Source organism: Sylvia atricapilla, chromosome 16 (genome assembly GCF_009819655.1).
Source record: "Sylvia atricapilla isolate bSylAtr1 chromosome 16, bSylAtr1.pri, whole genome shotgun sequence".
NCBI lineage: Eukaryota > Metazoa > Chordata > Aves > Passeriformes > Sylviidae > Sylvia > Sylvia atricapilla.
The window spans coordinates 11,115,007-11,138,545 of record NC_089155.1 but is presented as its reverse complement, the minus strand read 5'-3'; the positions used below and the strand labels follow the sequence as shown (position 1 = coordinate 11,138,545).

Below are 23,539 nucleotides of genomic sequence, written 5' to 3'. Positions count from 1 at the left end.
CCCTGTTCCTGTCCCTAATTAAAACAAGGCAGTAGTGTTATTTTTCCCACGTAGCCTCATTGTAAGAAAGAATTTGGGCCTTGCAGTGCACTTTTAAAACCTTGTACAGTTTAGAGAAAAGTCCTGTTTCATTCAGATAAAATTCAGTCAGTGGAAAGACAAGTTGAACATCTCACGGAGTCCATCTAGTGGAGATCACAGAGAGCACAGGCTCAAAAAAGCCCCAAACCACACAAAAACCAGAAGCTCAGAAACATTTGTACACTGATGTAAATGGGAGGAATGGACCAATCAAATTATTTACTGGAAATTTCACTGTAATTATTTCCAGAGACAACGCAGCCTTGTGGCTTTAAAATTCTTACCCAAAATATTTGCACAGCAGCTTCATGTGACTTCTCACTCATTTAAAGCAAAATAACAATGACATTGAGTAAAAACCCAACAGACAGCATCTGTTTTTCTTGACTTGTTTAATAGAACTATTTGCAACACAGTTCCAACAAAAGTGTTGAGAGTGTTCTCTCTCAGAAAATCCTCCTGAAGTCTAACATCACAGACAGAACTGAGACCAAATCAGGAGGTTTGGTGCCTAAATAATTCCTGACTTGTATTCTGGATCAGACCCAAAATGTAGATTCAAAGTGCAATTCAAAGTGATTTCTCTGAAAGTCAGTTAAGTAACCTATAAAAATTGTTGAAGACTTATTTAAAAAGTAGCATGTGCTAAAACTAAAATGACATATTACATCTTAGCAGATTCAGTAAAATATTTCCAAATCTCACAGGTGAGTGGGTAAGTCTTATCCACACAGATTTTAATAATTTTAAGGAAAGCATGCTTTCATTGCAGTAGTTTCCTTGAGTGTGACCAAACAAAAAAAGAGAAAGAAAAAAAGTTACCAGATTTCCCATTACAGAAATGTTTATACTCACCTCAAATTTCAGGAAGGAATCTGAAACTTCACTTCAGAATTCTGCCTTTGATTGAAACAAGGTCTGCAATCCCCTGCGAACGTTACACAGCTCCTCTTCTTGCTGTACAAAACATTTACATTTATCACTTTTATCACATGCTTTTGAAAAAAGGCAGGTTTTATTTAATGTATTGCAATCCTGGTGCACTGTACATGCTGTTTAACACATCAAAGATGATACTTTGCAGCTTTAAGGCTCAGAACTAAATGAGTCCATTCACATCTCCATGTGGCTCCCATCACCCAGGTAAGGTTTTAAACATAATAAAGCAGTGACATTTGCATTCTGAATAATTTTTATTTTTGATAAGGGACTAGAAATCAAAATTTTAGTGATTTAGTGTTCAAACAGCAAAAGAAATAAATAAAAATGGGGACAAGATAAATTTATTTACCATTTCTTTTAGAAATTTCTCTTGGAGTCCTTTTATGTCTTCTTTCAACAGATGCATCTACAAAAAGACACTGAATGCATCTCCTCTGCTCACAACTGCCACCACATTGCCAAGCAAACAGTGATATCCCTAAATGTGTCACAACCAAGAAATACAGATGCACATGCAGCCACCTGCCTATGGAAAAGGATGTTTTAACTGTTTTCTTTCTTGGATGAGTAACATCAATAAACTAAGTCACAGAATCTAGAGTAAGTCCTGATAACTGCACACACCTTGCAAAGGGTGAAATCTAGGCATAAACACTGAAGAGTGTGAAATCAAGGGACATTTTATGGCAAAAACTAAAAAAAATATTATGTATCATTAATATAATGTTGAGGATAAAATCTTCAGGGAAAAAGTCAATACTGGAATCCGTGGGTACAGTTGAGGAATTACTAAAATGAGCAAAACAGAAGTTCACCATACCTCTGAAGTAAAAACATTTTCTTCACAGCCAACAGAATAGTAGATATTCTTTTCAAAGGAAGCTTTAAGAATCTGAATTCTAAAGAAATAAAGGCAGTTCAAACAGCTTTGCTACATAAGGACTTCCCACTCAGAGCACAAATACATCCCATTGTTGGGAGTCTATTAGCATTTAAAGCATGGATAAATATCCCCACCATTGTTACTGCTGAACAGTCCCTCAGGTATGTGGAGAAATTTAGCTGGAGGATAATTACATGAACATTTTAATCTCATTTTCTCATCAACCCTCTCTCTTTTATGGAAGGAGTTGTGCTGATCTCCCTCAAGTGAACAGAATACAGATGTCATCCCAGGATTAGTGAACCCTACTGACCTCTGCTGCTCGTTTTTCATGTATGTGCTATAAGTGTGGGAATGCTTTTTGCACAAGGTCTGGAAAAAAAAGATATTAAGAGACGCTAATAAATGGGAACTGATTTTCTAAACTAAGAGTTGTTAATTTCTAATATGAACAAAATTTAACATAATTTTCTAATATGACAACCACAGACACAACACAGAAAGGGCAGGAGTTACACAGCCCCCACAGGAGCTGGAAAAACTCAGCCCATTAAAGTACTTGTAGGAGTTTATTGTAGGAGGAAAAACGAACAGGAATTCATAGAGTGGATATATGCAAGAAAATACAGTGACTTTGGGATTCTAAGAGAATCCTGACACCTCAAATGCCTTATTTGAAATTTCACCCAACTAGAAGCAAAAAGGTAAGGGCTTTGAAAATCAAAATGAATGACATTAAGTTAAAGATGATGTGAATGATTTACAGATTCCAGGAGAATTCCCTTTTACCCAGGATCAAATATCTAAAATACACAAACCGAGAATTCCTTTTCCATGGTTTTCAGGGACTGAGAGTCCTTTTCAAAATTGTCCAGTTCCTCAGTGAGAGTAAAATGGAATTTGTCCAACTGCCTGATCCTACCAAAACAAACCAGGTTACCTGCAGAAGGTGTTCACTGCATTTTAGGCTGTTTGAAGAGAAATCTGCCATTACAGACCTGCACTCATGGAGCTGGCAATTCATTATTTCCAAATGCTGATGGGCAGCTCTCAGTGTTTGCTTAGTGAAATTATCCATTTTCCGGGAGCGATTCTGAGAAGATGTTTTAACGTGAAATTCAGATTATTTGTGCTTTATGGAGAAGAACCCAAACCCAACCCTGTAATATGTTCAGTACTGTAACTGCTTAATATCACAACAATCCCCCTTTTAAAAATGTAATTGTGTGGTAGAAGCCAAGCTGTCACCCATGTGCTCTTGTACCCCCCAAAGTGATGCATGTGAAGGGTCTTGCCTCAATTTTCTTGGTAAATTCTTTCTGGAGCTGCTGACAAATGCTGATGGTTGAACAATTAGGGCCCCAGAATTCCCCATCCAAACCAGAGAGGTCGTTTACAGACTGAGTGGAGACACTTTCAGACACTGGAGAGAACAAAAACATGATGTCAAATTCAGTATTATAAAGCCCCCAATCTTAGCACAGGGCCTAGGACAGCTTTTGTTCTATATAAATATTAATGTCACCAATCAGATGGCAGTTTCTATCTGCATATAAATTTTCTGACCTTTTATATGGATCCAGTCTCTAAAGATTTAGTATTTTTTATTCTTTGCTTTAACATGTAAAATGCCTTATTCTCTTTCACTGCTAAAACTTGAATTCATCACATTATTTTAAAACTTCACTCTGTCAGTCCGTGACCAACCTCTGTAAGTAGCAGCATCATCTGTTTTAAATAATTTTTTGGGCTTTAAACTTATTCTTCTCCTTCCTTTCTTTTCCTCCTCTTTGCTTATTTCTGCCTCATCAGAGCTGCTTTCTGTGGAACTGTGGTAAGTTCGTTTGAGGAATGTCTGTACACTTGGTCCTTCAATAAACATGGAAACAATGCTCAATTTTACCATTATTATTGAGAACAATGAGATGGGAGGATAAAGAAGATTTTATTGACACATTGGATGCAAACTCTAGGAGGATGTATCTTGGCTTTAAAATATGAGAATTATACAGAAATTAATAACCATTGCATTTATAGAGGACACATTCTTACTGAACTCTGACTAATGAGCAAGTCTGGGATTTTTTCTGATAAAACCATTATCCCAATTTTTTTCCCCAGTATCAGCAGGAATGCCTCTAACTTTTTATTTGGAGCACAACTAACTCTTTATTAAAGCTGCATTTTGGAGCCTGATTTTCAGGTTTTTTTTGCGATAATTAAAACAGCAGAGAGAATGAGAAAAAGAATAAAAAATGGAATAATATTGAAAACATATAAAATATAAGATTAAAAAACTTTGGCCATATTATTATGCCAAATAAAACATTTTTCTTAACCCTTATGGTGACACATAGGAAGTCTTTTGCTTTAAATTAGATGTCTGTACCTGACTCATTCATGGGGGAAAAAGGTTCTCTAATCCAAGACTGTACTCTATTCCTGCTGGAAGCAGACAATGGGGATGGTGCTACACAATCCTAAAAGAAAAGTCACTCATTTATTTATTAGCTTCCAAATTAAATGGCTTTTAGAAGTCTCCATCGGAAACTTACATTTATGCTGCAAAAATAATTTATTTGTTATTGGAAGTCACTAAAAAATATTTAATCCCTGTTATTTTTGAAAAATATGAATTGTAACTGATCTTGTTGAGATATAATTCTTTAATTGCATCCATATGATAAACAATTATTAATTTATCTCCAATATTTAAAATTAACTATTAACAGGTGCCAAAATATTTGTTAAATATTGAGATGCATTTCCTTTAAACCTCAGCACCTGGAAAGAAGATAACAGAGATAACAGATGCCAAGCTGCAGCTCTCTTCTGCAGAGCAAGGAATGTACTGACTCACCTCTTTACTTTTATTGAGAGGTTTGGTAGGATCTTGGAGTTTGTTTTTAGCACAAAGAGTGTCTGAAAAGCAAGACTGGAGACTGGAATTCTCGTTGTTATTCCCTGTTTCCAGCACTGCTCCCTTTGCACGTTTTCCACTGTCAGCTTTATACAGTTTTTCAGTTGTTAAGCTGAGCTACACGTGAAGAAAAAAAAAATCACTATTGAAAGATGTCCCTTAAAGCTCAGCACCTGTAAATTGAGAAAGCAAAGAGCTGCAGGTCTCTTCTGAAGAGCAAAGACTTTAGGAACATACCTCCTCCTTATTTTTGGGGACAGGTTTAGTGATATCCTGAAGCTTTCCTTTAACAGAAAATGTGTCTAAAAAGCAATGTTGGAAACTTGAATCTTCATTATTCTTACAGGTTTCTGCTGCAGCTCCCTTGGAACTTTTACCACTGACAGTTTTGTATGTGGCTAGGCTGACCTGCACATGAACAAAAAACCCCAAACATTGAGAGAAGAAGCAAAAAATCAGTTGGAAGCCAAATGGAACAATTTCAGTTAAAACAACTCTAGGGAAAGGTTAATGCTCTTACCAAAGATGGTTCAGTTAAAATTGGTGAGAAGCTTTTCCTTCCAAATGTCACCTTTGGAACTGCTGCCTCAGGGGAATGAGTAACACCCAGACTCTCCATACTCTTGTTTTGTGGACAGAAATTACTGGGAGAGCTTCCTCTCTCAGAGTTTAGCACTTCCCTGTCTTCTGGTGTTGACTTCTGCAGACCAAGTGACCTCTCACTGGAGCTGTGCTCTGGACTGACACCTCCTGACACTGCCTCAGCACCTGGGGAACAGTTCCTGCACTGTCAGTACCACAGTGGCACTTACACGAGGCCAGCCACAGTCCCACACTGCTCCTGCTCCAGCCCTGGGGATTCCCAAGTCTCAGGTGTGTGGAATCTGGCACAGGCCTTGCCCTTCCTCCCTCTGCCACTGTTCCAGCAGTACCAGATTTGTTCTAACACTGACATGATGTTTTTCTGTACTACCCTGATGGCAAATAACTGCACCAATGTACAGAAGAGTTAATGACATACTAATAGAATTCCTTAAATTACATGGAACAATTGGAATGATGAGATATCTCATTTTAAAAGCACGACATAAATGTAAATTTGTACTGCTGTGTGTGACAACCCCCAATTAACCTCCACCTCTTGATGCAGTACTGCTAGAAATTAAAAGTGAAAATACCTACCCCTCATTGTCTCAAGGGAGGCAAGGCTCTCAGGTGAAGGCATTTCCACCTCCTGCTGCTCTGCAGAATTCCTGGATTTGAGCAGTGCTTTCTGCACATAGCTATCCACTCTCTTTGGCTCCACAGGCACAATCTGCAGGACCTTTGGCTGCCTGTAATCCTTGTTTGCCCCATTCATATATTTCTATTGAAATACAAAAGTTGTGTAAACATCTTTGTAACCAGTGTCCATAAAAGCTGATAAAGAGAGAAGTAGATTTATTATCTAGATACCATTGATCAAGCAGAAGCACCATCACCAGAAGTACTTAAATCCACAAGCAGATCAGGTTTTCCAACAAAATAAACACTGAATTTCTTTAACTCAACACATCAATTTCTGTTCTTATGGACTACTTAACTACTGGAGGCAATTACTGACGTTTCAGAATTGAATGAATGAAGTTTAGAAACCTTTCCATATATATTGACATGCTATGCTAAAAACAGGAAAATGTTTTAGCAACCAGTGTTCCTTTATTAAAAATCCATTTGGATATTCAGTAAATGTACTGACACAGCTTTACCAGCACCACATCAACTCAAGATTTGGCTCACTAAACCCTCCCACTGAAGAACATTTTCAAAATACAGCACACAGTGATTCTTTGCAGCAGAATAAATCTCATAAATAGAACCCCAAATCTATTATGACTAAGAAGATTACTTAGGACTGATTTTCTTAGCAGCTCAATACTCATCATTAAAAAAGGGGCAATATTAACAATAATAAAATTAACTTCAAAACTTCAATTTGCTTCTGTTGGGCACTTAAAATTCAGGAGTACCAAATACAAAGCAGAGCAGAGTTTACTTTGAAAAACATTGCAGGAATGGGTTTTTAATAATCAAGTGGAACTGCACACCTGTATTTTGGATTTCTCCTCTTTAGAGGTGCATATTGGAGTATTGTTTTCACTCTCAGACTCAGAACTGGAAGGCTCTTTGTAATTTTTTGTTGCTGCTGCTCTTCGAGGGAGTTTTTCTCTGGAGGGTTTTACTTTCATTTCATTAATTTTTAAATTCCGGGGCTTGCATTTGTTTACCTTTGGAAGAATAAAACCATCTTCAGTTAAGAAGAATCATTAATATATACATAAGATAGAAAGGCAGCCAATTTGGTTTAATTACTTGAAACTAAAATGGTTTAACTTTACCAAAGCTCAGAGAATCCAACTACTAAAACCAGCACCCAATGTACAAAATCATTCCAACCTCACTCATGACTGAAAAACCTGCTAAATATTTCATGAAAAGCATTTTCAGTACCTGAAAAGAATAAACTGTATTTAATAAATGATCTGGGAGAAACGTCAGATATGCACGAAACATTATTTTAAAACTGTTTCTGGGGAGGATCTAAGATATTTTTAATCTATATTAAAATTCTAGTTACAAATTTACATTTACCTTTTTCTTATTTACATTTTTGCCTTTAGCTTTATTCATATGGCAAGCAGGTTCAGGGGATTTATCTGCTGCTACAATAGAAAAAAATTTGAAAAATCAGGAAAATATTCAGATGCTTGACATCAGTTTTAGCTGTAAAATAACAGAATCACTTTTACGCCCACAAATTAATTGATTCAGTAACTGCTTTCAGCCCATTATTTTGAAAAAGACATTTTTTTAATTGACAGCAACTTGTACCTGTCCCATCCTCCCATAATTTTCCTGCATTAAAATACAGAATTTATGTAAATTGATCTTTATAAATTATTAGAACTAATTTGAAAATTCTTTATGCTTGGAAACCAGACAACAAAAAATACATGATATTTGCAACACAGCACATGCCATGCTGTGCACTTCAGATCTATGGACAAACTTATTGCAACATTCCTCAGAAATATGAAAAAAAAATTCTTACTTCTGTCTGTGCTCACTGGTTTCCCTGATTTTTTGCTTCTACTGTAATCAATTATCTGGGCTTTAGGTTTCCTCGTGGATTCTTGCAGCCAGCTAATCTCTGTCTTGCTGTCATCCCCTCTGTTTTCTGTGTCTGAGTCACTAAAGAGATGCTTCTTGTCTCGATTGTTTCTAGTCTACAAAACCCCGAAAAGTTGATTAATTTTTATACACAGTCTGCTTACAGAATTGGTATTTAAAGGCAGAAAGATAAACTGTGCTGATCCATAAAAATCTGAGCCTTACCTTTTTTCCTTCTTTCCTTTCTGTGCTGGATTTACTGATGGCTGTGTTCCTTAATCAGAGAAATAAAACCCACCTTTAAACAATACATCTTAAAATAGTTGTTCTAAAGCTTTCTACTACATGATATCTGGATTAAGGGATTCAAACAAAGGTACCTACTTTTGTTTCCACATTATTCTGGAATTACCTGGTCACTTTAAACCTGAAAGGTTGTGTTTGTGTCCCAATTATCAGTAGGAGCACACAGTAACAGCACAGCCCCTTCCAGGAGGATCATTAAAACCAACCCACTCTATTCAGGAGTTTCTCTCCCTGCAGTATTCCATGAAGAGAACTCTTTCCTTCATGGAACACGTCCTTTCCTTTTTATCACCTTCCCAAAGGACAATCATGGCACAGTGTAGGAGAACACAGCAGTGTTTATTGCTTAAAAAATCCAACACAGCCAAGATATTCTTATCCAGCAACATTCCCTGGGATATTGTGACTGCCTGCTGGAGAGTGCAGGCTGTACCAGGATAATCAGCAACCAAACCAGAACATCCTACCCCTTTTTGTTTGTCTCTGTATGAACACTCAGTTCAGTCACATGCAATTCTTGGATCTAAAAATGCAAATAGAGAAGAAACAAAGGAAGGATTTTGTTGGTTATAGAATCTGTACAAAATTAAACAGGCCACCAGCCAGTAACTGCTAAGGAGGTGTGGGTTTTTTTAGTTTTTACACTCAGCAATTAAGGGATATTAATTTCTATCTTAGAATTTATTTACTAGAGCTGACAGTCAAAACCAACAACAACTGCTAAAGCTTTCAGTATCTCAAAGCAATACAAGAGTTTCCACCCAGCTGCTTCACAACCTTTCCCAATTCACTCCTCTGAGCCACAAGAAGCAAAACTGTCTTTCATCATCAACAGGTTTTCTTTTTGCTCAAACATCTGGACAAAGATGTCTTTAAAATGGGGATTAGAAGGATGCCAAGTTTTCTGGATGATTTAAGATAATGATGCTCCTAGCACACTGTTTAATTCTTAATTCAGGAAAAATATCATCACAGCTTGAACTGGCCAGAATCTTAAGACTGAGGATATTGTTCAATATTTGAGAATGCTGGAGGTATTCACAAGGCAGATTTTCTCCCCTACTTAGTTCACTGATATAATTTCAATTTTCACATCTAAATTATATTCTCAGTAGAAAACATTTGACTGATTTCCTTTCTATTCTATTCATAACATAAATGTCAGTTATTTCTTACTCCAAGCTTGATTGTAGGCTCATCAAACCCGCTGACGTTAAAGTTGTAGACATCATCCCTATCAAACAGGCACAGAGATCAATTTTGTGACTGAATTAATGAACATTTCACAGGGTCAAGTGTAGGTAATCAGAAATTGTGTTTGAAAATGTGGTAACTACTTACAGAACATGACCAGCAGTTATATTGAGAAAAGAAGCAGTTTTTAGGGTCCTGTCCTGAACTTCTTCCTATTCATAAATGAAAAGTTAGCTCCTCTGTCAAATTTGGACTGTGCATTCACAGACACTGCAATCTCAAAAAGGAACTTCTTCATCATGAAGATAATCAGGTTGATTAGGAACAGTTCAACACGGCAAAACATATCTGTAGTCAATACATAATTAACATCAATGTCTACAGATAATTAATATTCAATGGTATTTATGAACTTTCCCTTTATACCTACTGACTTCCACATATTAAAAACAATTCCAACAAAAGCACTAATGTGTTACCTTGGAGATCCAGGATTTATTTAAATGTGTCCTAAAAATAAAGATACATTTTGTTAAATACCAATTAAAATATATGCCTTAGAATACTGCCTATATATTAAAAAACTCCACCTTTTCAAACTGAGTAAATTTCTTCATGCATTTAAATACAACATCAATTAAGAGGTAGATTAAAAGAGCCCAGCCCCTTTCATTTCCCAGCAGTCATGGTTACATCACAGAGACAGCCAGAGGCACACTAAGACCCAGCACAAAAGGAAGAGTTCACATCATACCTGTTAAAGCCCAGGGAATCTCTTGCCTTGCTCTTCTCCTCACTCATATCTCTGTATCTGTCACTGATTTTACTGATCAGTGATCTGGCTGTGTCTGCCATTTGTTTAGACTTTGGTTTCTATAAAAACAGTTTAAGATTCAACACCCAACAGAAGAAACAAGCTGTAAACAGAACTTCAGGTTCCTAAGACTCCCCTAAACTGCATTAAATGTCTCCTAATGGATTAAATTACATACTTTTCAAAAACCATTTTCCCTTGCATGACAGCCAACCCACCAATTCTGAAACACTGATAACGGGACAATTCTCTTAATTGCAAGTGTAAGAAACAAAGGTAAGAAACTCTCACTGTCTTTGACTGTTTTGGATTTGCAGTCTCTTTTCTGGGGAGAACATCAGGATCCTCTTGTGCAAGATCAGAATGAAAAGCTGTGTCAGACACTCTGGCTGGAAGAAATGTTTTAAACCAGGGTTCAGTAGGAGTTCCAATATTTTTCCCTTCTGTTTAACAGCTTCTGTTCCACATGATCAACACTGACTCTCCACTGAGGATGGTCGCAATTTAATTTTTTTCGTTCTGTTTTATTCATTTGTTTATCTGGAGAGGTACTTCAAAAAGCTGAATTAATGCTTTTTGTTTCCCAGCTCTTTCACTACCAAGAGTAATAAAGGGAAAAACAAGCATCACACAAGTTAATTTTCTCTGAAAGTTGACCAAATGTGACCATCACCTGCATGGGATGCACGTGCCAGTGATAGATTTGGATTTTGCTTGCCCCCAGTTGTTATACTCTTCTCAGGAAGAGGGAAAGTTCTTTTCTTCCATGTTCCAGTTTTATCAAAAGAAGTCTCCAAAAGACCAGGCAGCCTAACAAAGACAACACCATCCTACTGTCAGAACTTGAGTCTTAATCATCATAAAATAGGAAAATTATTATATCATAGAGATATCAAAGCATTTTATATGGCAACAAAATATAAATTCTGGTAATGTTTGAAAATTCTTGCTTCAAAGTGAGTGACAACAGTGACTTGGAATTCATTTCCAATACTTACAAAGGCTTGTTGCTTCTACCCACTGGCTGAGAATCAGGAACAATATCTAACACTTCATCTAAATGAAACATTAATTTGGTGTCAATTAGTACGGCAAAAGAAAAAAATTAAAATAATTTAAAAAGTAAGGACTATCAATGCTTGTAAAATTACTTGCCTAAAGTTTGCTTTTCTGTAGCCTCTTGTACAATTTTTGAGACTTCTTCAGAACCCATTTTCTACAGTAGAATGACACCCAGAAGGAAATATTAATGCAGGACCCGAAGCAGTACAACCTCATAAACTTGTGCTTTCTCAAATAAAACATGAATTTCTTTTTCTCATTTCATGGAAGTGCTGTTCCAGTACCTTCCCCTGTATTTTTACCTGATTCCTGGTATCTGACTTCCTGATCTGCTCCGTTTCACAAAATTCACTGTCTACTGTGCATCTCTGCCCACTCTAAAAAGCACAGTAAGTAACACTGCCAGTTACAACCCAGAAAAGCCAAAGAAATGCTCCAAACAAAACATTCTGTACATGAAAGCCTTTTCCAAAGCATGGCTGTAGCAAAAAGTCCCACAGTCTGGGGCTTGACCTGAATCTGAGCAAGGCAGACATCCACAACCAGAAAGAATATAAAAACATTATTTTATAGTCACTGTTCATCAGGAAGAAAAAAAATACTCAAAAATATACTTAAAGTGCAGGTCAGTGACACTTAGGTAGTTTTGTTTTATAGTAGTGAATGCCTGATCAAAAATGCACTAAAACCCCAGTGCTTTAAATGCTGCAAGTTGAAGACATGAACATTTCACAAGCACAGCTGAATGTACTCTGTGTTTTATGACTACTTCACTACTGAAAAATCAATTAGAAATAATTGCATGCACCTTTCTCCTATTATACACAAAGGAAGAACTGAGGTTCCAGAAAAAGGAAGTTAATTCTGGGCTCAGAACTGGTGAGTGATTACAAATTGGGCCTAATTTTGTTAGAGTTCAGTCTGACTTCAAACATGTTAAAACCTGAAATCCAGAGGGCAAGAAAACATTATGCAATAAAGTAAAATAGTGTATTTTCTAAAAGTAACGTGCTGACTGTAAAACTCTAGCTCTTTAAAATAGGAATTAGGAACATATTAGACTAAAAATTCATATTATTCCAAGAAAAAGACTTAGCTAGAGAGGACATGCATACTCCAGGAGGTTCCTGATAGAAATTCTTTGTTCTACTCTCACTTATTGCATCATTGTCAGATCGCTTAGTAGAGCTGGTCATTTCCAAAGGCAATTTAAATCTCCCTTTAAAAGGAGTGGCTGAAACAAAAGAGATGTGTTAGAACTCCACCAGTTCTCCCATTACAACAGGAAGAGTTTTGCCCACGATCACAGCTATTGCATAAACTCCAACAAAAACTGGTTAGTTTTGATACCTTTAATAATTCCATCGATTCCAACTCTGTTATGTGGAGATTAAAAGCTCATAAACTGTGGCTGTCTGGAGGCAAAAGCAAAGCTTGTTGCAGGCTGGCTCTGGTAGAAAATACTGGTTTCTATTTAAAGACTTCATTGTGATGTATTTTTACTGAGCTCTCAGCTGGCTCCAGCACCAGCAGCTGCAGAAGTGCCAAGGGACCCTCAGCTGCTGGCAAGGCAGTGCAGCCCCTGCCCCTGTCTAGGGACAGGACCAAGCAGCCCTTAAACATTTCAAGTTTAAAGCATCTGCTCAGGAGATTTTTGTCATTTCTCCTTTTCAATTCCAGCTCTGCCAAGGATCACAGCTCATGCCTGAGTTTCAAACTCCATTTATAGTGTATTTTTACCCTGAAAGCAGCTGCAAACTTACATGTGCTGACAAAAGACAGTGGACTCCTGGTGGACACACTTGTATTTCCAGAAATAAGCACAGATGCTTCAGACACTTTCCTTTTACGGGATGGAGTTATCTTGAGGAACAGAAAGAACTTGACTATAATACACTGATTTAAGGATGACAGCATCCACTGATTACTGGCCATAATACACTGATTTAAGGATGAGAGCACAAGAATTCAGAGAATTTATTGCCAAGAGCCTCTTGACACTTTCCACTATTGGAGTGTCAATTGTTGCTGCTGCAGACATCAAAGTGACGTGATTTTTATGTGGTTATATTTCAACTAAGTATTTTTTAAACTGAGATTCATAGGGTTTATTTTCTAAATTAATTCAAAGAAGTATGGGAAAACCCTGTCCTCTGCTCACCAAGGGATTCCCTGGAGATTCTGGAAAGCTACAAACTAAACAGGAACAGGTTTATTAAGGACTGCAAGACATCCACTGAGCACCATGAGGACACTTTTAGTTTTCAGCCCTTCCCCAGCAGTCTCTGAGGTTATACTTGACTTTTCCATACTGGGACATCTGAGCAGAATGAGAGAATTCTCTGAGAGAATTCTCAGAGCATTATGGTCTAAAGATCTTTAACAATTCCTTTTTATTTCTGTCACATTACATGTAGTTTCAAAACACTAACAAATTTTTAGCAAAAGGTTTTTATAGCTTGGTGTCAAGTCATAAGAAAAACAATCAAACCCTTATTAGAGCACTAACTATATTCCAACTGTCAAACAAAAAGGGGTTTAGACTATTAAATATTACAAATACTTTAATTGACATGTGTTTTCTCTCTACTCCTTTTTCCTTTGACAATCCTACTTACCTTGGAGGAATCACCTCTGAGTTTTTCTTGACTGTTATTTTTACCCCGAGTCCTCAAACTTCCAGAAGGTTGCTGAGTTTTGCATTTACTGAGTTTCTCCTCCTCCTCTCCAGATTTTTCTTTCAAACATGGTGACAACTGACTTTCTGGTACCAGAACCTATAGAATATTTTAATTTCTTTTAATTTTTAAATATTTGGATTTCATGTTTTATTCCTACACAAACATACAGAGTAAATTCTTTACCCTCAGTAACACATCCCCCACTGGAGATTCTGATAAACTTCAGAGGTAATAGACTTTTAGTCTGAAAAACTTCCAACTTAATTGCTAATTTTGTTACAAGGATGGGTTTTCAAGTAACAATGCACATAAAGGAATTTACCCTGTGCATATTTGTCTGTTTTATTCTATGATTTGGATATTAATATCTCCCCCCAAAACAATCCACACACACCAGACACCACCTGCCTGGCTTTAGACTTACCTATATTTATTGATTATTTTAAAGCCTTTGTTTTTACTGTGAATGATTATAAACTATGAATAATCAGACTAATTAAACAAACCCAAGAAACCACTGCAGCACCCTGAGGTAGAATACCTGTGATCCACTTTCATCAAAGACAATGTGCACAGTTGTTTTGGCTACTGATGCAGACTGCTTCTTGCTGAAATCCTGCAAAGGAGTATGTCAAAATGGACACTTTGCTCCTTTTTAAAACAAAAAACCCCAAATATTTAAGTGAGAGAACATAAGGGTCTGAAATCAGGTTATAAAGGAAAACAGATTCTACAATTTCACAGCAGTTTCATCCCTCATGAGTTCCTCAGTCAGGCTTCAGGACAAAGCAGCTTGTCACAGCAGCAAGGAGCAAGGTGTGGCCTGCTAAAAATGTTTTACTCAATGAGTAAATTCATGAATGTCAATTGCACTGCAAAACAAGACAGCCAATGAATAATTTCTAAAAGTATTTGTAAGCAACCAGGTTGTGTTTCTGGAAAATTAAATCTGCAGAATTTGACATTAAAAAATGATATTCTCTTTCCAGCCAGTTCATTTTTGTTGCAATTAATTTTCAATCTTGGAGTGAAAGAACCATTCCAGGTGACTAAGTCCAGCACTGTCAAGCTCATCACTGACCCATGTCCCCAAGTGCCACATCCCCATGTGCCCCAACCCCAGTGATGGGGACCCCACCACTGCTCTGCCTTGACAACCCTTCCAGTGGAAAGGTTTCCCTAAAATCCAACTTAAACCTCCCCATGTGCAACTTGAGGCCATTTCCTCATGTCCTTACTAAGCATCTTTCCCAAAGCTTAACATATTATAATGTATCTGCTGTTATATTATAACATATTCTGCTCTTCTGTAGCAGAGATGTTGATGAGAAACTCTTGGTATGGAGAGACACCAAAATTCACAGCTGGAACCTTCATATGGCAATGAGATATTGAGGCGGAATCAAATCAAAAGTATTCAAAAAGGTGTTTTAATCTTACCTTACATTTATGAAATCCATAAATCTTTATGGTCACATCTTTGATTTCCAAGATAGAATCAAAACATAAATGAAATTTCTCTCCTTCAAGAGTGCCTACACTCATTGGGCTTTTTAGATCAATTGTTAATAATTTCTTTGAATCTTTTTCTGGACAAAAACAAAATTTGAAAAGCAGTTTCATTTCAATTTAACAGCATCTCATGTAATCTTTGTCAACACATGACACATTCTTCAGTTCAGGTACTAAGAATAATATTTTATCTAATTCTCACTAATCTACAATAATTTTATTAGTAAAACAATTCAAATTTTAATTTTTTAGAAATCCTTAATCTGTGTATTATTCCACAGAATTTTCTTTGAAGGTTACTTACTATAGCTGCAAACAAATTACAATATTTAGTGTTCCAACAAGTTCAAAAGGAATATTGTTACCTGTCATTGTCTTATGCCTTACTTTGTACTGAAATAACTCTAAGACATGATTATTAATTTTTTTTCCTAAAATTACACAAGCACGCCCAAAGTGCAGATGTGACTGCAGTGCAATTTTGTCCCTAATAAAAACAGTTCTTACAATATTTCAAGTGACAATTCTGCTTTGCTAGAATTGTCAATACTTGAATCAATTTGAAATTAGATTGAAAATCCAAGTTAGAATACAACAAAAGGTCCCATTTTTGAGTTCAAATACCTTCCAGGCTGTACATGTTGACATCTTCTTCTTGTATAATGACTGTTTCCCACTGGTGATCCTTACACGAAAAATACATTTTGAAAAATAGGAAAGTATTATATTACAATTACAAGAAATCCAGTGATCAAAGTCAATCAGTGAGGATGAATTTCCAGCTTTTTAAACCTCTGTTACACAGAGTGTAACTATTGCTCACTATGCACATGTTAAACTATTCCCAAACAGCATTAGGAAGTCATTACTGTGAAATTACTTGATCTAAATATCAACAAAACCTGGAATTTTTTTAGCCCCATCAACACTGGGATGGACACATAAGTTCAACACGTTGAAATAAACGTGGGGAAATAAAATCTGAGGATTTTTATCACACTCCAAGGAACGTGTATGTGCTGCCTCAGGACAACCCAGTGGGAGACAAAACTCTGCTTACTTCATCCTCTGCTGCCACATAGAAGGAAATACTTCTGCTGCCAACGTTGAAATCAATCCAAAACTCTTCCAGGTTTTCATCCAATGGTATCTGGAGCTTAAATAAAAAGAATAAGATAAAACACTAAGAGCAGAGAGCACTGATAACCACCAGCTAAGAAGCTTCATGATGGTCTGAACCCTGACAAACTTTCAGTCCATGCCTATTTGTATACTTCTGAAAAAAAGTAATTCTTTTAAAGCTTACCTCATACTTATCAAGAGCTGCTGATAAACATGGGAATGTAAAAACCCTGTAAGAAAAGGATATTTTTTCAAGTATTCTACAATGCTGTAAATAAATTTTGCAGATCTGAACATAGCAAATGGATTTTGTTTTCACAAACTTTAGAGACCTAGAGATCCCAGCAATCAAAGTAATTTTCCCCCCAGGGAAGTAACACGAAATTTAATCACAATATAAAATCCAAAAAAAAAGAGAAAAATATTAGCAAAAAAAAAATCAGTTTTACCTTCTTTTGTCTCCAAGCATGCCATTCACCTGGTTAAGAAATTTTCTGCAATCCTATTAAAACATCGAAACTTCTTAAAAGAATTGTAAAATGGAAGTTTCCCTCCCTGGAAATATTCTTCATGTGACTTACTGTCTCAAACTCTGAATCTTTAATTCCTTTAAATGCAGCAGACACAAACTCCATGGGAAACCACTGGGAGGCCAGAACTCCTCTTTGCTTCTCTGACACCATCCTGCAGAGAGCTTCTGTGATGGCCACTTGTGTGTCATAGTCTGCAGCACAACAATTCGCAGCAAGAGCAGACTTAAATAACTACTGAGGTGGAAAATATTATCAGGAAACTGAGGTAAGCAGTGCTGAACATAATCTAGATCTCATTAGATCCAAATATGTAACCCATAAAGGGTAATTAGAAAAAGAAGCATGGGAATAATGACGATTAAACAAAGTATTTTTCAAAATGAAAAACCAACCAAACTTTGCAGGACTGTCAGAGCCACACCAGGTGTTTAAACAAGAGAGAGAAGTTTTCAAATTTCATCTCTCTGAGTTTGGAAATTGTTGGATACCAGAATGATCCCTGAGGGAAGTCACAGCTCACAACCTCAAAGATTGACTTTTTTATAATTTTTCCTATTTGGAAACTTTTATTCTAGAGAAAACCGAAAACTTCAATGAGTTTTCCATACACTGAACACACAGAAACATTCCAGCTTGCAGACTGTTTTCAGATATTTTTCTGCAGCTTCCAAATGCCTCCTCTGGTTTCTTAATGGGTGTGCATCTAATTTTTAAGAAGCTCAATACTGAATTAAGTCCCGTGCTCACCTCCAGCATCCAAAATTGTCCTCCCCATTTCACTCCTGCCAAACAAAGGAACATTTCATCAAAAGGTGACAACAACACAAGGAAAGGTTTATTAAACTTTGAATGTATGAGACAAACACCTGATTCCATGGAACTGTAAGACTTCCAAGGGTTAAATACCTCTGGGAGCACTGCCTGGGGACATGAATCACCTGACAGATACAATTTTGATTCTGTTTGCTTTTCTAAAGTGCTGTAGAACAATTTCCAGTGTGAGCAGCTCAACCTTCCAGTGAGTAATTCCCTGTGCTTTAAGCACACCCTTACAAATAGAACTTTAATTATTTTATGACAACTGGGATGGGGAGAAGCCTGATTCAGACTGGGAAAGAGGAAAATTCAGGCTTCTAATGGAGAATAACCCATGAGAATACCTGTCCACCGTTGAGCATTCAACAGTAAGTGCAGAAGTTGAGTTAAACAGGGACCAATCTGCACAACAGCTTAGTAAAAACCACCTCCCAACCCTGCAATTGATGGAATGATATAAAAATTAAAATGAAGATCATTTACATGACAAGTAACATCTCCTTTGTGGAAAGTATCTTTTTCCTGGCATCTCGAGGGATCTTGTCAAGCAATAAATTCAGTTTTTTTATTACCTAAGAAGAGTGGAAAAAGGGGAGCAAGATTAAATAAAAGTAAGTTCATCAAACTTTGATTTATTTTGGGCCCTCATAATGTGTTTCATACCAGTGAAGAAAGCAACAGGCTTAAGTAACTGCAAAACAAGAAAAGACAATGAGTTCTACGTGACTTTAAATGATATTTAAAACAACGTGAATTTCAATAAATTACCTCAGTTTCAATGGGAACAGTAGTTCAATATTTGTTTCTTATTTGCAGGTTAAAATACAGAAAATCTTCCAAAGCAAGAGTTCTGTCTGCAGTTGATTGCTGAGCTAAAGTGTATACCTTAAATTAGCATTAAAAAGCCTTTCCTCTGGGGATGCAGCCTTTAGAGAAGACTTTTTTGTAACTTTCCCTTTCTTTAGAGAGAAAATCCCCTGACGACCTGAGGTTACTAAAATAAACAGGAGAAATTTGGAGTGTACTGGAAAGAATGCAAATTTCCTGCAACTAACTAAAAAATTTACAATCAAGAACCTTAATCCTATTTCTAGCACTCGTAGAGCACATTTTTTCCTACGCTTTTATACAGTTTCTTCACCAGAACTTTAATACCACTGGTTTGTAATTTAGTCTTAAAAAAAACAACCCAAAAAACCCCCACCACCACAGGTCAGTAATCTGAAACAGCCTCAACATATAAATGACAACAAACCTCCCCAGAGAAACATTTCACAATCCTTCTGATCCTAGAGCACTACAATATTCTCTTTTTTGTAGCATCTGCATAGTTAAATAGCTGTCTCCACCCTACCCAGGGAACTGCTGCTTAGAAAGAAGGATGTTTTACCTCCTGCTGAACATAAATATTAATTCTTGCATCAGTGATGAGGGAACATGTTCTCAGAACAAAGTTGTCTAGTATTTGCATTTTACCTAACAAACAGGAAAGAGAGAAATCAAGGAGTTGTCAAGAGTGTATTAGAGTGTCCCCTCATAAACTTTTGGGAAAATATTAATTTTCATTTAGAAACAAAATACAGTGTGTCTGATTTTTTATAAAGGATTAGTGATATGTAAAACAGAACAGTTACTTCAATTTGGAGTAACCATATTTCTATTCCTGTGCATCACTGTGCAATCCCCCTGGGTAGGAGATTATTAATTTTTAAATGCAACTGGTCAATCCTATAACTCAGCTGAGATACAACTCAGGTGCTGGAATTTTTCTCCCCAGAGCCAAGGAAATGAATCCTTCACTTTGATCATGACACCAAACAGTCTGTAGGGACTTCCACACTGAGAGGAAGGGCAGGGTGACATTCACAAGGACAAGGTCAATAAGGAAGGATCACTGGGCTGTGCTGAGCTGTCACAGGACCTCAGAAACAACTTTTTTAGAAATGACTCAGTTCATTTGTCATCTCTGAGACTTATTGTGCTTTTTTATTACTGACAACAGCAAGTTACAAGGAAATCTGTTCATAAAGAAACCTCAAACTAAAGCTGAGATCACAGGAATGAGAAATGTGGTCCTTTATGTGTCCTGAAAGAGATATTTTAAACTCTCATTTCTGCTTTTTAAACTCACCTTCAGATCTGCTATCACACAAAACCTGCAATAAAAAAACCAAAACAAATAATTTTAATAAAGAAAATATTACAGCACTAAAAAATCAGGCAACACGCACCTGAAGGAAGTAATCAAAAAGCATTTAAGATCTTGAAATTATTTTCTCCTTAAGAAAGAATGAAGAGAAGATCTCTACTAACAAGTGTGTTTTCCCAAAATTATATTTCAGTTCAATTTACTTAAATTATTTGACAATGACAAAAAATGTTATGAAGAGAAGAAAACTCACAGATCTTATAAACAGAGTTAACATACCAATAATGAGTGTAATAAAAATTTGATCAGGATGAAAATTTTTTTGTTCATTGAGCATTTCCTGTTACTAGTTTTTTTTTTTTACTTTATTTCAGGATGCCAGCCATGAACAGAAATTAGTATGAAAGCAGCAAACTATTTAAGCAAACGATTTATAATCTATTTCAGAAGTCATTGTAATGTTAACTTTAGGAAGATATTAAATAGAAAGATATTTAAAGTCCTCTTATTGCTAAATTAGTAACAATTACTTTGACAGATTTTATTATAAATGTATTTTTACCAGCAACATGATGAAGAAATCTTCAGCCAGACTTGTAAGCATTTCATTCTTCTCATTTCCTCTGAGGACCAAAATTCCTTTTAACTTTTCAAACCAATTGACCATGTAAAGGGAAAACAAAGGTAAATCCATTTAATAGCCTGGAAAAGGACAATGGTTTGTACTTTACTTAGGTAACATTACATAAACTCTACAATGATTAAACCAACACAGCATCCCCACTCTGCTGAGCAGATGTTACCCCAGACTGAAATTCTTCACTCAGGCTAGACAAAATTAGATGATTTTAAGGATTTTTTAACACAAAAACTCGAGATATACTTTGGCACCTGCCACCACAGATAAAACAGCTGAGAGTTGATAATGGCTGAATGAAAGAGTGTTGTTTGATGGTGTGAATACAAGCACAAAGTTATGGTTTATTATTAAATTCTGTTTATTATTTTAGGCCCTTGTAATGTATTTCATAGCACTGAAGAATGCAATAGGCTTCAGTAACTGCAAAGCAAGAAAAGATGAGTTCTATATGACTTTAAATGGTATTTATCTTACTAAAATTACCTCAACTTCAATAAATTACATAAGTTTTAATGGGAACAGTAGTTGTTCAACAGTTGTTTCTTATTTGCAGGTTTATTATTATTATACTGTTTATCTTTTATTAGTAAAGCAGTTGAGAAGGCAATTGAGTAACTCTCATCTGACATTGCCATTAATTTTCCCTCATTAATTTCAGAGTGAAATCTCTGGTGAATGCAGAAAGAGAATGGTGTCTGTTCAGTTTTTGCTGAGTTACAAATGATTAATGTATTTAACACGCAGGTTAAAACAACACCAAATAATCAGAATAGCACTAAAATCTGATGGAAAAGCAGGTCCAAAATCACTGCTGTAAGAATTAACAAACAAAACTCAAAAAAACCCCAACAAAACAAAATAAACCCCACACAACAAAATTAAATAGCACCAGAAAATTCTAATTCCTGATTCAAAAGCAGTGTAACAAAGCACATGAAAATATTGTGAAAATCTTGTTTCAATTGCTGTAAGCATATCTAAATTAATTATATATTGCATGATTTGCAAAACTCTCACCGGGATAGAGCAGCATCCCTTAATAAGGGGTCACCTGACAAACAACATTTAAATATGGACAATCTTCATTGCAAATTTATGGGAAATTCTTAATTCTGATCTAATCAAGGACCAAATCAAACACCAAGCTGCTCAGCACTGCTTATGCCCTTTATTCATGTTTCTGTATTTATTTAGAAGTTCACAGATGCTTTATGGTTTTACTTATCCTTCCAACAAGGCCGTGTTTTATCATTGCTGGGAGCCCATCCTCTCCTGCTATGCTGATTTTCCTCCCACATTTCTGAAGTGCATTCAGTAAAGTAGAAGTGCTTTTGACATCTTGTTTGTCAAGCGCCTGAAATGGAAATTACAAAATGAGCTTTAGTGTGAAGCCCCACAAGAACCCATATTTACCTAACCAGATGCCTTTTTTTGTTCTCAAAAGCTATCTTAACTGCTTGAAGGAGAGATTTCACTCATAAAATTTATTTTGGGTTCTTAAATCAACTGCTGGTGTCAACAAAGCCAAATGAAAAAACTCTTTTTCACCCTCTTCCAAAGATGGTGCAGATGATTTTGATGCAATGATTACATTACCCAACACAGAAGCTTGTCCAGCTTGTTGACAAACTGTTTGCTGCACTTGTGAGACACATTTTCACATTCTTCTCTGGCCAGAAATTCTGCCAAGGATTGGAAATCCTTTTTTCCTGCAGCTTCATCAATTAATTTTTCAAACTGTAAGCAATATACCAAAGCAACTGTATTACTGTATGCTTTACACTCATTTAACACATCTAATTAACACAGATTTGATGCAAGTTTTACACAGTCACCTGCTGCATTGGAAGGAAATATTCTGAATCACAAAATAATTAAGTGCAAAACCTTAACGATAGAGCATCTAATACATTAATCCTGCAAATACTTATGCACTGAGATTTTAATTATTTGCTTTAAATGGCTTTTGTTTCCTCATATTACAACTAAATTCCTACAGAAGTGTTTGTTGTATCAATGCCCCTTACTTGGTATATTTAGTATTTACACTTCTGAGTCACTTTATCCATTCTGCCCCTTTATTCTTTCTAAATCAATTACAAATTGGATTTCAATATTTTGATCTTAAGTATCACCTCAGCTGATTAACCTCTGCCAATTGCATATGATTTATTTTCATGAGTAGCAATTTCCAGTTCCTCCTGCTTTCCACCCAGCTACTTTGCACTAAGCCACCTCAAAAGAAAATTTCCTCCTACCACACTGAAGACTTTCTTTATAATTAAATTCTAGTAATTAAAACAATCAGAACTCATGTCCTGCTCCACCAGCACATACCTGCATCTCATTCCTGGCCGGCATTTTTCTGCAATTCACCAACTCAGCTGCATAAAAGGAAACAATCCTCAGACTTCAAAGAGGTTCTGCAAACACATTGGGAACCAGCCAAAATACATTACAAACTCCAAAGTTTGTCAGTGTATAAATGGTATATAAATGCTATTTAAGCACCTGGGGCTATAGGGAAACTTTCTTGAATGGATAAAAAATGGCTTAAAGTAAAGGAGAGGAAGGAATGATCAGTTTTGTAGCTGGAGGCACAGAGGGGCCTGAGGGGACCCTCAGGATTCCCCAGCAAGGGAAGAGCACAGAAGGTCAATACCAGCTTATTCAGGACAGGAGAGTCAACACCAAAACTCCATAAAGGCCTCCCCATAAAATGGTAAATTAAATA

At 36.3% G+C, this 23,539-nt stretch overlaps 1 protein-coding gene across 1 annotated transcript; it reads right to left on the bottom strand.

Moving 5' to 3' along the window:
• Nucleotides 1-946: 946 nt before the first annotated feature.
• Nucleotides 947-23,166, bottom strand: SYCP2 (synaptonemal complex protein 2). The gene is made up of 44 exons (XM_066331064.1): nucleotides 23,143-23,166; nucleotides 22,402-22,542; nucleotides 22,031-22,159; nucleotides 20,728-20,832; nucleotides 20,148-20,172; nucleotides 19,407-19,492; nucleotides 18,500-18,588; nucleotides 17,948-17,982; nucleotides 17,249-17,391; nucleotides 17,117-17,169; nucleotides 16,852-16,897; nucleotides 16,606-16,701; nucleotides 16,170-16,230; nucleotides 15,474-15,622; nucleotides 14,575-14,649; nucleotides 13,971-14,129; nucleotides 13,116-13,215; nucleotides 12,468-12,586; nucleotides 11,446-11,506; nucleotides 11,289-11,346; nucleotides 10,964-11,100; nucleotides 10,582-10,679; nucleotides 10,231-10,349; nucleotides 9,956-9,986; nucleotides 9,624-9,688; nucleotides 9,459-9,516; nucleotides 8,750-8,805; nucleotides 8,202-8,250; nucleotides 7,918-8,092; nucleotides 7,458-7,525; nucleotides 6,914-7,093; nucleotides 6,009-6,192; nucleotides 5,347-5,594; nucleotides 5,064-5,234; nucleotides 4,767-4,943; nucleotides 4,296-4,386; nucleotides 3,614-3,775; nucleotides 3,202-3,329; nucleotides 2,905-2,999; nucleotides 2,725-2,824; nucleotides 2,220-2,278; nucleotides 1,844-1,922; nucleotides 1,373-1,429; nucleotides 947-1,038 (listed from the first exon to the last, which is right to left on the bottom strand). Exons 1-44 carry the CDS (start codon nucleotides 23,164-23,166, stop codon nucleotides 970-972), a joined length of 4,410 nt encoding a protein of 1,469 aa, XP_066187161.1. The 3' UTR covers nucleotides 947-969.
• Between the last annotated feature and the right edge of the window lie 373 nt (nucleotides 23,167-23,539).

Coding starts and splice junctions, on each gene's coding strand:
- SYCP2 (XM_066331064.1), bottom strand. CDS start 23,166: ATGCCGGCCAGGAATGAGATGCAG. Junction 17,983..18,499: donor AAGGAGATGTTACTTGTCAT/GTAAATGATCTT, acceptor TTTGTTTGGCAG/GAGTGAAATGGGGAGGACAA. Junction 3,776..4,295: donor TTCCCCCATGAATGAGTCAG/GTACAGACATCT, acceptor TGTTTATTGAAG/GACCAAGTGTACAGACATTC.